Consider the following 14247-nt stretch of genomic DNA (forward strand, 5'->3'; position numbering starts at 1 on the left):
ACTATAAAGGAGCAAATGGGGAAACAAACAATAAATTTGAGTGTGATACTGTCGGAATTTGTATTCGGGCATTTTAGGAGAGGTGGTTTCCAGGGGTAGAAATTTTCGAAGAGGTCCCAGGCAAATGGCGAACGCGAGCGACATTTTTTTATCGTTGCCGGAGCTCGAACTTCAAAACAATTCGACTGTAATCGGGAAAGGGTTTTCCACCGGTGCGGTTCAGACGCACGCAATTTCGAACGCAGTCTTCCCTTAATCTTGTGACGTCACATCTCCATATGTTTCGCAGAGGGAGCACGTGGCGCTCTTGTTATTTTACGTCATTTTGACTTCAGGAAAAATAGCTGCGTTTCAGATCGCATTTCACCGTTACCTTTCTCGTGCGCCGTATGAGCTCAATTTTAAATTTATATTACTGACTGCAGGCACCCCCGCAATGCAAGTCGATAACGTTTTAAGGCAGGGAAATATATTCAGCTGTCATAACGTAAAATTCAATTATTTACAGCCCACTCGAGAACGCTGATTAATGCCGTCTAATATCTCCATAGACAGTTATAGGGCCAATACTGCAGAACCATGTTTTCGGCTAATTTTCACTCTTCCTTTATTTAGTAGTGCGGAGCCGTGATAACGGTTCTATCGCCTTTGACGTCCCATTTCTGACGATTAACTTTGTGATTGATGACCATCCGCGGTGCCGGAATTCGGGCTATAACTTCTTATCTCGTTCCTAGATCATAAGTTGCTACTCCGGCTTTTATTTAACTGTCAATTAGACACTGATTAATACAAGCATGACTAAAACATGAAACTTTGTCTTGAACTCCGAAACGTGTTCGTCTAGCGCCCCACGATTTTTCCTCCTTTTGGGAATGCGGTATGTCATGCAGCCAGCTATTAACTTAACTGTCAGCCGTGGGGGATTTATCAACGTAAAGGGCGCGAATCTAGAGCAGACTCTGGTCAAAATAAATAGGGCGTGAGAACCGTAAAGCAGCACGATTCACGATACAGAACTGTAAATGGTTCAAAGTGATTTAATGCCGGTTAATTTTATGACTGAAATGCGCAGTTAAGACGGAACTTTAGCTCCCGGTAATTAATACCGTGAAAATGGGTTTTATCTGCGATTTGAAGATATCTCACAAATTTCGATGCGGAAGTAATAAAAATCGCAATTTTTCAGCTTGCATCCAATAAACATGCATCCGTGGCCGCTATTGCAATAAACCCCGTTCAAATAATGGCCGTCGTATATATCAGAAATGCAATTCGACTGACTTACGGATAACGTGGTTTATTTATTCTATGACCATCAACATTCGACAGAGCTCGCATCGCATAAATCGCACAAAAAGGCAAACAATGTACTTAAATCCTTGCAATGATAACCTTTGTGTTATGAAACAAATAACCGTTTTCAAACTGCGCCAAACTCTAAAATTTTCCTCTAACTTTCCCCGGGAAACAACCTTAATAACGTATGCCGGCTGCATTAAGGAATAAATAATGAGATTAGCGGTTATGAATGCATAGTGGCTGCAAGGTATATTCAAATTTCAAACACAACCAAACGAGGATGAAACGGCCTTTAATTAGCTTTTCCCTTTAATAAGATTAACCTTAATTTAATACCCGACTATTATGATCCGTAATACACCTCTTTGTATAGACAGATGGAGGAAATGAGTCCCGGCAATAATATCTCAGGATTTCTTCTGTTCTTAACAGTGAGAAGCCCTTGGATGAATACATCCCCGTATTTTTCCCATTTTTTTTTTATTGTTGGCGTCTCAGCAGTTGGCGCACTTGTCGACCTTAAAGAATATATCAAACATGGGTGGAAACTCCTTTTTCCAGTGCCTGTGATTTTTCCTCACGTTAAATATGTCCGCTCTGCGCTTTCGTTTCTCTACCGAGCAGATTATTGAATTTCATTACTTCCACCAGGTCTGTAAGTACGAAACCGGAATCTTTTAACAGAAAGTATAACTCAGCTGCGCAATAATTATAAAAAATATTTTTTTCGAAATATTTCCCATCGCTCCATACACATTTTTCCAATCTCTCTGGCAATTTGTGGATGCCGCGCCAAAAGTGTTTGTTGATCCTTGACGTAGAACTCACGATGAACGTGGACTGCATTGTTACGTCCGAAGGACCACCCTGAACTTCCAGTATCAGGGACACTGTTATCTGGTTCCAATTCATCAACAATAACAACGATTTATTGAACTTACTGCTAACTAATTTTACACCAGACGAGTTAGGACTAACTGACAACGAGCCACTGTATAAACTTAGTGGTTCAGTTAAGTCCCTACGTGTACACTCAAAGTATACAGGGTGTTCGATTTATCATGCACATGCGATTTTCTCGAAAACTAAGAATTTAATAAAAAAATGTTTCAAATAAAGTTTGTTTGGGATAAAGGAGCGCTCCTTTATCCCAAACAAACTTTATTTGAAACATTTTTTTATTAAATTCTTAGTTTTCGAGAAAATCGCATGTGCATGATAAATCGAACACCCTGTATATTGATTTTTTTTTGAATATATTTCCCGGAAAATAAATGCCTGAGTCGTTCGGATAGGATCACTCGTCAAAAAAAAGATCTTAAGTACCAAAATGCCAGAACCTCCAGGCAGAGGCGTGCCGCCTTCCCCAGCCAACTTTCACACATCTGGTACCTATTTTCAAGAAATGTGACCGTTAGTCGGGTACTTTTACCACGCACCTCCATTAGGATATACGATATGCTTTCTTAACGTATCGTAAATATATCCCAATTTTTAGTGCCGCAAAAGGGAACGAACGTATCTCCCCGCACTAAACGGCCCTTTCACTTCTTGAGGTGGTTCTTTCATTAAAGAATGCCGGGAAATAATCTGCGGGACAGGGGCGTAACTTAAGGTCTTAAAATACAAATTAATTTACTTATTATCTAAATGGGCCTACGTCTCAACAAAAAGAACTGTCGTTCTTTCGAGGCAAACCGTTCATCGAGCCACTTTTGAACTGTTTCGTAAGAGGTGAAGTGCAGTTCTGCAGGAGCGTGTCCCATCGATGCAAATAAGCGATAATCGGATGGTGCCAAGTCGGGTGAATAAGCCGCATGCGATGGTACTTCCCAATGAAACGTCCCAATCGTTTCCTTCACCAGTTTTGCAGTGTGCGATTATCACGAAGCAATATCACCTTGTGTTGCCGTTCTTGGTATTCTGGTCGTCTTCAGCTCGATGCAAGTCCATCATTTGTTGTCGGTGAGGTTCAGTATTAACCGTTTCTCCAGGTTTTAGCAGCTCGTTACGCGTTTTTGATCCCACCAAACACAGAGCATTGTTCTCCGTCCATATCGATTTGGTCTTGCTGACGATGCCGATAGTTCGCCCGGAGTTACCCATGATTTTTTACGTTTGGGATTCTCGAAATAGACCCATTTTTCGTCACCGGTCACAATCCGATGAAGAAACGACTTTCTGTTACACCTGGTAAGCGACAATCGGCAAGCGGTTTTCCGATTTTCTTGCTGTCTTTCATCGAGCTCATGCGGAACCCATTTTCCTATCTTCTGAATTTTTCCCGCAGCTTTCAAACGAATGGAAACGGCTTCTCGTGTCACATTTAATTGTTGTTGCGTTTGAGTATCGTCCTCATCTAACAAAGCTCGCAACTCGCCGTCTTCAAGCTTTTCCGGTGGTTTTCCACGCTCTTCGTTATTAACGTCGAAATTGCCACTTTCGAATTTTTCAAACCGCTCACAGCACTGTGATTTTCCAAGGGGACGTTCACCGTAAGCCTCAACAAGCATGCGATGTGAATCTGCAGCCGTTTTTTTCAAGTGGTAACAGAAAATCAATGCTGTCCAACGTAGGCACGAAATTCGACATACTCAGAGCTATTGCAAACTGTCCTGCAGTATCGAACCTGTATTGTTATGATTTGGAAATCGTTCTCAGATGTAAATAAGAGATTTAGTACCCTAATAACACGATAAGGTAGTACCTATAGGGACCATTAGGGATATTTGGAGGCAAATTCCGGTTTCATATTTACGGATCTGGTAAACCATATTTAGACAATCCGTTCGATCTTAGGTGGTGCAACTTTACCGAACTTTCTTTTCCCGAAAGCTACTTCAACGCGATTATTCACGATATCAACTACGTTCCACGTACGCCTTTGTTTCTAGACCAATTACGTCGTAAGCTCCAGTGTTTTTAAACTATATTTAGGGTTTCTCTCATTACTCCTGAAGCTCTACATTACTGAAACTCGACGGTGCAGAAGATCTAATCTGAGCGTTACAGTTTTACTAAATTTCTCTTTCTGGAAACTTATTTTATGAGCAATTTTACCGAATGCATTTACGTCACGCTACTATCTTCCACCTACTCGACTGAAAAAAAATCATGATTTGTAAGACCCACTTACGACGTTGCCTCTGCCGAGATTTGTCGGTGCAGACGATCTGTTAAACCATGGAAATTAACCTGCAGACGGTGATTTCGTCTAAAGGTAATGTTTGCCTTTATGATAATTCAAAATGACTGCCTATAATGGAGAATTACCTTCATCTCGAGGTAGTGATTATAGCCCTAAAGTGTTCAAAATAGCTCCGAAGCCGAGCTCGATATTACTAGACATTATCAAATATTTTCCAAACGAAAGGGCCTTTGAGCGGTTGAAATTTAAAGGCAGCGACGGGATGAACACCAAAAGAGGCTGGGTGTGAGGTAGCAATTACCTCCGTCTGACTTGTAATAATTCGCGTATTTGCGTATTTTCTTGACAATTTGGAAAACTGATAAAATGGACAGGGGCAGAGGTCAGAAAGACGTTAATCCCAAATTTTGCTTTTTCTTGACTAGGGCACGTTCAAAATCACTCCAAAACTACGGTTTTTGCGTAATGTTGGCAATGAAAATGAGGTGGCTGGAGAAAAATATGCGCCCACCATAGAAGAAAATTACTTCTGGATTTTCCTTGACTAAAGCAAGTCCGGCATCGCTCGGATTGTACTTAATGGAGCGAAAGTCCTAAAACGCATGGACCTTCAGAAGGCATTTAACAAAATCACACTTTAACAGCCACACTTTCAAGGCTTTAAAATAAATCTCACCATACTCCATTCCGCACGAATCTTTGAGGTACGTAACTCTCTTCGGTCAAACGTCCAAATTCGAAGAGAGTATTAAGTGCCCTGTACCATGAGTGGTTTTAAACTTAATCAAGTTTGGTAACTCACCTGAACTTGGCAGACAATTTCGGCATAGGGCCAGCAATTACGAAGGGACGACAGGATGGCGAAGGGTGTTACACATAAGCCCATAGCTAGATCGTTGCAGGCGAGTGATGTTAGCAGGTAGCGAGGCTGGAAGGAAGAAAAAACGTTACCAGTCTTGTAGGCAATTAAATTCGATTTTTCCGACCCTTTAATTTCACTGGAGGGTGGAATTAATTTGAGCAATTTCGAGTTGCAGTCGGAAGGATGAACTTCGGACGAGAATAACTTTTTATTGCTTTGCCATTTCTCAGAAAAATTGCGATTTCGTCGAGATTGCTGCTACTAGTTAACCTAAGAAATGAAATAATTCCAATGTTGTCGCCTTGAATGTTCACACCTAATTTTCAAAATAAAATTACAAAAGTTTGGTAACTTTCCTCGCTGTGCTCGTTAAAGAGACCATCAAAGTTAAAGTTAATGTAAAATTGTTAATTTTGCGAGTAAGCAATGCTAATTTAAAGTTGAACCGGGGATTCAAGTGTCAAAAGCGCCTGCAACTAGGGCTCCTTTTTTAAGAAATGAGCCAAAAAGTTCCTCATACTTTCCCTGTTCTGTAACATAAAAGTTAATTTTTATCGCTTTTGAACACCGCTTCCTCTGCCCGCTTTGGCCGACATAAATCTTCATAGAATTCCAGCTCTTTGCTGCACTTCTTAACTAGGAACTTGTTCTAGTGACGTTATTAGAGCTTTTGCGGTCTAGTTTCTTTTCATTGAAACGAGAATTCGGAATTTAAAGCTACGGAAAAGTGCACACTGAAGAAGGAATGATTATCATCAAACGATCCCTTAGTCCCATAAACTTGCCAAAATCACGCATCGTCGTAAACATTCAAGTTCATTTGTCCGAGGTCGTTAGCGGCCTGATTGAGGTACAGGCATAACTCCAACTCTATTATAGACGTTTACCTCCAAACAATGACCCTATTCCACTGCGAGGGTAATAATTTTCCTCTATAAGGGAATATCCTGATTTTACAGGTGTGGATGAATGCGTTAGCGGCCGAAAGCGTGTTGTACTGGGGAGTGAAACTGCACGAGGTATGGCTGGATGCGAAAAATTATTAGATACTTTAGTGCAAACGCCTTTTGTGGTCTTAGATTCAAGGATTGCCGACGTCAAAATCGATAATCTACTTTTCATGCCGCATCATGCGTTAAAGTCATTTAATTTTCCTTTTTTCCTAAACAAGCACGTTAAATCGGCATTTCTCGTAAGTGCAATTCGAATTCACAATACGAAATACACTGCCTTTCAAAAAAACCGCAACACCAAGGAGAACACGTCGTACAAGTTTGAAATTCTGGCACTACGTTGGGTCGGGTGATAGACAAAAACGATCAAAATATCAAAAGAAAATTATTGTGAATAAGCGAATAAATTTAATAATAATTTAATAATGGGCGGTATCTCCTCTTAGATTAATACATTCCTGTGAGCGACGTGGCGTGCTTAAAATTAAATTGTCAACATCTCCCTGTGCGGTATTGTACCCCGGGCGATCTGCGCCTGCTCGCGGAGTTCATCTATGGTCTCTGGAGGGCGAGCTAAACGTTGAAGTCTCCGACCCGTTACATGCTCTATTGGGGACAAATCTGGAGACCGAGCTGGCCAAGACATAGTATTCAGCTTCCAAACACCTCAAAGTATCGTTGGCTACGTGTGGTCGCGCATTATCTTGTTGAAACGTGCTTCCAGGATGGTCGTGCATGTATGGTACAAGAACCGATTCTAAGACACTATCAACGTACCTCCGAGCATTTAATCTATCATAAATGAAAACAAGAGGAGAGCGACTACCATACCGGATGGCACCCCAAACCATGACACCTGGTGTTAAACCGGAATGACGCCGGATGAAAAGGAAGAGCATAGCTTCCCGCAAATGATGTTTATTCGGCACAAAATTGGACATATTTAAACCTTAATTGAAAAGTTTTAAAAGGTCATATAGCGATTATCATATATAAATAGAAACGGAGCAAAAAATGAAATAAAATTCCTTAAATAAAAAAATATTTTTTCAAAGAAAACAGAACTAGAAATAAAAACGCGGAGTCATAGGTATACACCTGATATTATGCAGAAAATTCTTTCTTTTATACCGAGAAAGCAAGTTCATGCAGATGTCAACTCTTCGATCTTTATTGTCTTCGGTTAGCTCATGAGGAACCCATTTTCCTGCTTTTTGAATTTTTCCCATTCCATGCGATCGAACGGAAACTGCTCGTCGAGTTACTCCTAACTGCTCTGCAAGCTGTTATTTTAGTTTGGCATGGATTTTCATCCAGTTAAGTTTGCAGTTCTTCGTCTTGAAACTTTTCTTCGACACCCGCACGTGGATCGTCCTCAAGACAAAAATTTTCCTCACGAAACTTCTTAAACCATCTCCCGACAGTTGAAGCACCAACGGAATTATCCCCCCAAGCCGAATTGACTATTTCTATTGCTTCAGCAGCATGTTTTTTCAGTTTAAAACAGAACAACATTGATATTCTCAAATATTGCTTGGAAATGTCCATGTCTCTATTTACGTTTTGTGCACTGAACTACAGCTCCTGAGCAACTGAAACTTTTATCATATAAAAAGTTATAAATAAACAATACCTGCATACAATTGCAGGCGAATTGAACGTGCCTAAGTATGTTTTTTTATTGCATATAACTTCATTGCTCAGTTTCTCTTCGTGCACCTATTACTTGGCTAAATAAGCACTGCTGCTCGATGAGCTATGAAAATAATTATCGGAAGATCTCGTCTTCTGTGTTGGAATTCCCATATTGCCAAAAGTATTAAATTATAAAGTGTTAATTTATCCCCTGTACTGGTGCCTATCGATAAAACGCTATACATTTTCGGCTTCGTCTACGAAGAGCATTCGTTGCGCTCCTGATTGTTTCATGTCTTTCTTCAATGGCAGCTGCAGCATTTCTAATGCGTTGAATTAGTGCATCTTGAGCGTCCACTTTTGCTCTGTACACTTCAGTTTTAAACCAACCCCACAAACAATAGTCTAGTGGTGTCAGGTCTGGAGACCTTGGAGGCCAACTAATAGGGCCACCACGACCAATCCAACGCCCAGGAAACGTTTCGTCTAAATGTTGCTTAACCTTTGTGTTTTAATTTTATTTACGTCATAACTTGTAAACAAACGAAAATCGGATAACAACATTTGAGTTTTTTTACATTTATTTTTCACGTACAATACGCTCCTGAAGTTTGGCACGATCCTCCCGACTCGCCCTGTATAATCAGTTTCTTGAATTGCGAGCAAAGTAAAAAATGAAAACTGACCACTCTTACCTGAGAATGAATGTACTTCGAATATCGCCGGCTGTTAATCACCGATATGAATAAAACATTGGCGAAAAGAATCCCGAAAGTGAGTGTCAAAACCACAAAGGACTGAACCACATCACCGGCGGAGACAACAGTCCAAAAGGTGGTGTTTTGGTATCTGGGATGGTTGCAGCTGCTATTGGAAAACGATGGAGGTACCAAGACAGTGGGCTTGGTAACCATGTTACTTAGGGCATTATGCTGAATTTGAATACTGAAACAAATCTTTTTAGCAAAAATTTCCAACAATCTCAATTGCTTACCTAGCGAGGCTTATACCAATCCATGAACGTCTTCAACTTTGGAATTTGCTGCTGGAAAGGACAAAGTTTCCCTATGAGGGCGTTTCCATGTAGCCAATTTGATGCTCGTATTGCTGGCGAATTTCGTTCATTTATGAGATTCCTGAAACAATTATTAGTTTGTACCAGTTTAACACAGGTCCTAATCTAACTGATCAAGTTAGAAATACAATGTACTAACTAGCTCCTATAACCCATCTGAAAGTTAAAACTGGCGTTTGATATGTGGGATTTCATTAAAGCTCATGTTTCATTTAATAAGCTTCGTTAAATAAATTGGTAAATATTCCATTCGCCAGGTAGAAATTTTCACATAGGAAATTGAAAATTCTGTTTTTCTGCAGGCACTTCAAATAGCAACTCAAATTAGGTGTAATTGGGCAAGCCTGGTCGGTCAAAGCGGTAATGAATGTAATTTATACGCATATCGGTTTCGCGAAACTCGATGTACACGCATTTCCAGGATTCACTGCCTGATATCTCCACATGCGGTTTAAGGAGTTCCCTGGAAGGATCTTTAGGACTTTTCTTCGCCGTCACCTTTCCGCTAAGCTAACAGGAGCATCTGGACACATCGAAGTGCCAAAAAAGTTTTATCCCCACATATATTCCAGAAATCCTTTAATATTTTACTCATCTCTTTAGTTTTTTTACGGAATAAACTCCCCGATAGAACTGTGCTTTTCGGCCGAGATATATGGCTTACTATTAAGAAGCTCCGGATAAGGGGTGGTATTAACATTTCCTAAAAGATGATAACGTCGACTGGATATTTAGAAGTTCGAGATATGTACATATACAGGGTGAGTCGGGAGGATCGTGCCAAACCTCAGGAGAGCGTTGTACATCAAAAATAAATGTAAAAAAACTCAAATGTTGTTATCCGATTTTCGTTTGTTTACAAGTTATAGCGTAAATAAAATTAAAATATAAAATTTAAAAAATTTATAAATTTCATAAAAAATTCCATAAATTAATACGTTGGATTGGTCGTGGTGGCCCTATTAGTTGGCCTCCAAGGTCTCCAGACCTGACACCACTAGACTATTGTTTGTGGGGTTGGTTTAAAACTGAAGTGTACAGAGCACAAGTGGACGCTCAAGATGCACTAATTCAACGCATTAGAAATGCTGCAGCTGCCATTGAAGAAAGACATGAAACAATCAGGAGCGCAACGACTGCTCTTCATAGACGAAGCCGAAAATGCTTAGAAGTTAATGGTGATATTTTTGAACATTTACTATGATATCCAAACGTTCATTCATGGAATTTCTTATGAAATGTTTAAATTTTACTGACTCACCCTGTATACACTCACTTTCACATGAAATGCACCACCCAGTAACACTAATAATTAAGTCTTGTAATTTTGGCAAAATAATGCTTCGCAATGGAGCATCAAATGATCAGGCTTTCAGTAAAAAAAGAAAGAATGCTGGTGGTTTTTTTGTCATTGCCCTTTTAGATTTCTTATTCAATTATAAATAAATAAAATAATATTTACATGGAAATGTCAGTTTATTTCGTTGTTGAACTGCGAACGAGACATCTCAAAATGCCCCCAGTGAGACAGCGTCGAAATTTTCCCCACGTTTCGGATTTCGATTGAGGGCGAATTATCGACACGAAGGAGGGTTGACTTTCTTCTCGTGAGATCGCCCGACGAATGAATCGGAACCGCACCACGATTGCGAGAATATGGTCTTCATGGTCTGAAGAAAGGGTTCAGCAACATCGTCCAGCTGCACGTCCTCCCCGTAGCAGCAATGCACGCGAAGATCGACTTCTTAGACTGATGGCCGTTGGTGATCGATTTCAAACAACAATGTCTGCTGCAGTAGATTGGATGGGAGTTCTAAATCGTCGCGTGTCGATGGCGAAGAATTTCGTTTTTCGGCCTGCATTCATGCCGCCCAAATCTACGACTGCCACTAACCGCCCATCGCCAAGCTTCCAGATTGGCCTGGTGTCAAGAACGAGTTGATGGGAGTCATGAGGGGAACAATATCGTCTTCAGTGACGAGTCGCGATTTTGTTTATCGACCAATGATGGTCGTAGAAGAGTCGGACGATACCGAGGTGAAAGAAGAAATTTGCAATTTTACGAAAGGCGCCACGCAGCTTTAACACCTGGTGTCATGGTCGGGGGTGCGATATTTGTTGGTCGAAGACCTTCTCTTGTGTTCATTCCGAGCCCCCTAACCGCCCGTCGCTGCATTAACAACGCTCTGAGGCCAGTATTGGTACCCTTCACGCAGACTTTACCAAATGGCATTTTCCAACAGGACAACGCAAGACCACATAGTGCGAACATTTCTCGACAATACCTGGAAGAAGCACCATTGGAAATACTGCCTTGACCTGCACGGTCACCGGACCTATCGCCCATCGAACAACTTTGGGACATGATCAGTCGCCGTCTTCGAAATTTACCGAGGCCTCCAAACAATGTGGATCACCTACGAGATCATCTCGAGGTAGCATGGAGTGAAATACCCCAGGAGGATACTGATGATTTGTTGCGAAGCATGCCGCGAAGAGTTTGCCGTACGAGGCGATGTCCCTCGTCATTAATTTTTTAATTAACAAATGTGGTATCTGTTTACTGAAAATCTGATCGTTTGATGCTCCATTGTGAAGCATTATTTTGCCAAAGTTACAAGACTTAGTAGATTAGCATTACTGGGTGGTGCATTTCATGTGAAAGTGAGTGTATGTGTCCGCATCATCTCGAATATTTCATCAAACCGTCTTGACTTTAACCGCTTAACGATACGTTTATAGACAGAATAATACATTAATAACCCTTCCGAGTCTATTTTGCACATGAAACCAATGATAGAGGCAAGAAAAGAAAAAAATCTAATATAATTTTATCTCTTCCAGATTCTCTCTAAACCTGGATCAATTTTGAGCTAAAGCGACAATTCACTGCAATCTCTTCTGGATTATCGTTCCATAAAATAAATACGTGGTTTCGTCTCTGTTTACACCGTAGACATTTATTTTGCTAAAAGAGTGGCCGGGAAAATTGTATAGACAAAATAAAGCTTTCCTTTTATTGGTTTGAGGTTTATATGCTCGAAAAGATTGGTTCCTGGACACTGTATAAAAAATGACGTTTGAGGAACGTAAAAAAATAGTTCCTGAACATTGTCCTCTTAGCAGTGTCCGATTGGGATTGTTTCCTGAACGCCGAGGTATTTCATAACGGAACGTTCATGAATTTAAAAAAGTCTAAATCCCGAAAAGTTCTTGTCCCAAAAAAGCCGGTGAGGCTTCCTTCGGACTTCAGAACATTCGTATATGACATTCCTCTGTCCTCAGCTTTTTTCGCACATTACTAAAATTTTTGGTTCATATTTTTGAAAAAAAAAAAAAAAAAAAAAAAAAAAAAAAAAAAAAAAAAAATTCGCGTTTCTCATAAGCAAAAGATCATTCTCACGACATTCACTCATTCGGGACTCCTCTATGATATTTTTTGCAAATTCTTTTTCGAGAATAAAATAATTCTGTTCTCTTTCAGCGGGGTCGAAATTTGTTGGCAAGTGTGTATGTATTTTTTTAAATATTCGAGCTTCCATTTCAGTTGCACCTGAATAGGTACTCGTGAAAGAGGAGCTTTGCCGGTGAGTTGCTTTAAGCTATCTTGTAGTATAAAATAAAGTGTTTGCGAACATTCTGAAACCTGAGTGCCTAAGTACTTTCACGGATATCGCTCTGTATCCGTTGTTTACTTCAAACAAAACAACGGACAATAAAAATCTCATCCTCCTGTGTATTTGACAAAAACAGTTACATCTTTTCTGTACACATTTTGCTTATATGCTCACCGACCAGAAATTACATTCCCATTTAAATGCGATTATTACTCCCTAGGGAGATAAAAAATTGTACTTTAAATTTTACTTCATTAACAAATAAAAACCCGATGCGGAAGGATTAATAAATAACGTTTCATGTGAATTATATTAACATAACGTTTAAGAGAGAATTAATAATAATACCGGTTCGTTAATAACAGAACTGACGAGCAATGCGCATTTTAATGCATAGGTCCACTGCTCGTCATTTTAATATATTTATTATTTTCGCAGTTTTGAAAAAGTAAATATGAAATTTGGCAAAGTCGATCGGAACACCTTATGAGCAGCTATTTGGACATTGTAGCGTTTTTATTAGGTCTACCGGAGAGTTCTGTCCGATAATTTCGTCTCCAGTTCAAACTTGTGTGCGCATGCTCTTTCGAGCCATACAGTGGGTCGAAGTGAAACTCGTACATTAACTTTGTTCCGTATAATTCCCACAATAAGTGAAAATTGGGAAATTGTATGTACTTACTGGAAGTGAAATTCTGTATGGAATACGATCAAAAATCAAAAATTTTTCTAATTTGGCAACGTCCATCTTTTTTGAAAAAAAAAAAAATTACATCTCAAAATGAAACTCGTACACTTTGCAAATTTTATCTCTAAAATTTTTTTAATGTTAATTCAATACTTAGTTGAAAGCTCTTTATTTTTTATTATGTCTCTTAAACGGTCAGGTATAGATTTCACTAATTTCTCACAGTAGTTTGCCGAAATTGTCCATTTTTCCCTTAATACCGTTTTCAACAGTTCTTTATTAGAAAGGTCACGTTTTCTAGCAGCTACTTCCGATTGGCTCCACAAGTTTTCAATTACATTAAGATCTGGACTCTGAGCAGGTGCTTCAACCACTTTGGGGCAACTACCAGGTATACCATAATAAATGTCTCGACATAGGGCATTTGCTGTAAACAAACCTTTTTTTTTTGTTTGTTTGGTTGGTATGCAACCTGCAAACATGTTTAGTACAAATCAAGTCCTTGAACAAATAACAATATATTGCTTCACTGCGCCAAAAATGTCGAATTTTGCACCACAAAATGATGATTTGCGGAAAACATTAATTTTTTGCTTTCGTTTGAAGAGAAGCGCTGCAGAGTCGCATCGAGTGCTCGTCGAAGCATGTGGTGATTATGCTTCATCAGAAGCAACGTGCAAGAGATGGCTTCAACGATTCAGAAATAACGATTTTGATGTGCAAAATGAAGAACGCGGCAGACCACCGAAAAAGTTCGAAGACGTCGAACTGCAATCGATATTGGATGAAGATGACGCTTCGAGTCGAAAGCAAATGGCAGAAACGTTGAATGTTGCACAACGAACCATTTCTGGTCGTTTGAAAGCTATGGGAAAGGCCCGAAAGCGTGGAAAATTGGTGCCGCATGAATCGAATGAAAGACACCGAAAAAACACCTGTGAAATTTTGCTTCAAAGGCACGAGAGAA

At 39.8% G+C, this 14247-nt stretch overlaps 2 protein-coding genes across 3 annotated transcripts in view; one reads left to right on the forward strand and one right to left on the reverse strand.

Annotated features, from left to right (window-relative positions):
- LOC136348973 (trace amine-associated receptor 8c) overlaps window positions 1–14247 on the reverse strand; it is a 59296-nt gene that overhangs the window by 34291 nt on the left and 10758 nt on the right. The window contains exons 1-4 of one of the 2 annotated variants that reach the window (XM_066300183.1): window positions 9115–9135; window positions 8895–9036; window positions 8596–8845; window positions 5253–5378 (exon numbers count right to left, since the gene is read on the reverse strand). In XM_066300183.1, coding sequence (XP_066156280.1) covers window positions 5253–5378; window positions 8596–8814 — 345 coding nt within the window. In that variant the 5' untranslated portion in view covers window positions 8815–8845; window positions 8895–9036; window positions 9115–9135. Of the gene's footprint in view, window positions 1–5252; window positions 5379–8595; window positions 8846–8894; window positions 9037–9114; window positions 9136–14247 lie in introns of those variants that run through there. The other variant, XM_066300182.1, reaches the window with a different exon arrangement.
- prom (prominin) overlaps window positions 1–14247 on the forward strand; it is a 44714-nt gene that overhangs the window by 796 nt on the left and 29671 nt on the right. The gene's annotated exons all lie outside the window — the stretch shown is intronic.

Source organism: Euwallacea fornicatus, chromosome 36 (assembly GCF_040115645.1).
Source record: "Euwallacea fornicatus isolate EFF26 chromosome 36, ASM4011564v1, whole genome shotgun sequence".
In the NCBI taxonomy this organism is placed as follows: Eukaryota; Metazoa; Arthropoda; class Insecta; order Coleoptera; family Curculionidae; genus Euwallacea; species Euwallacea fornicatus.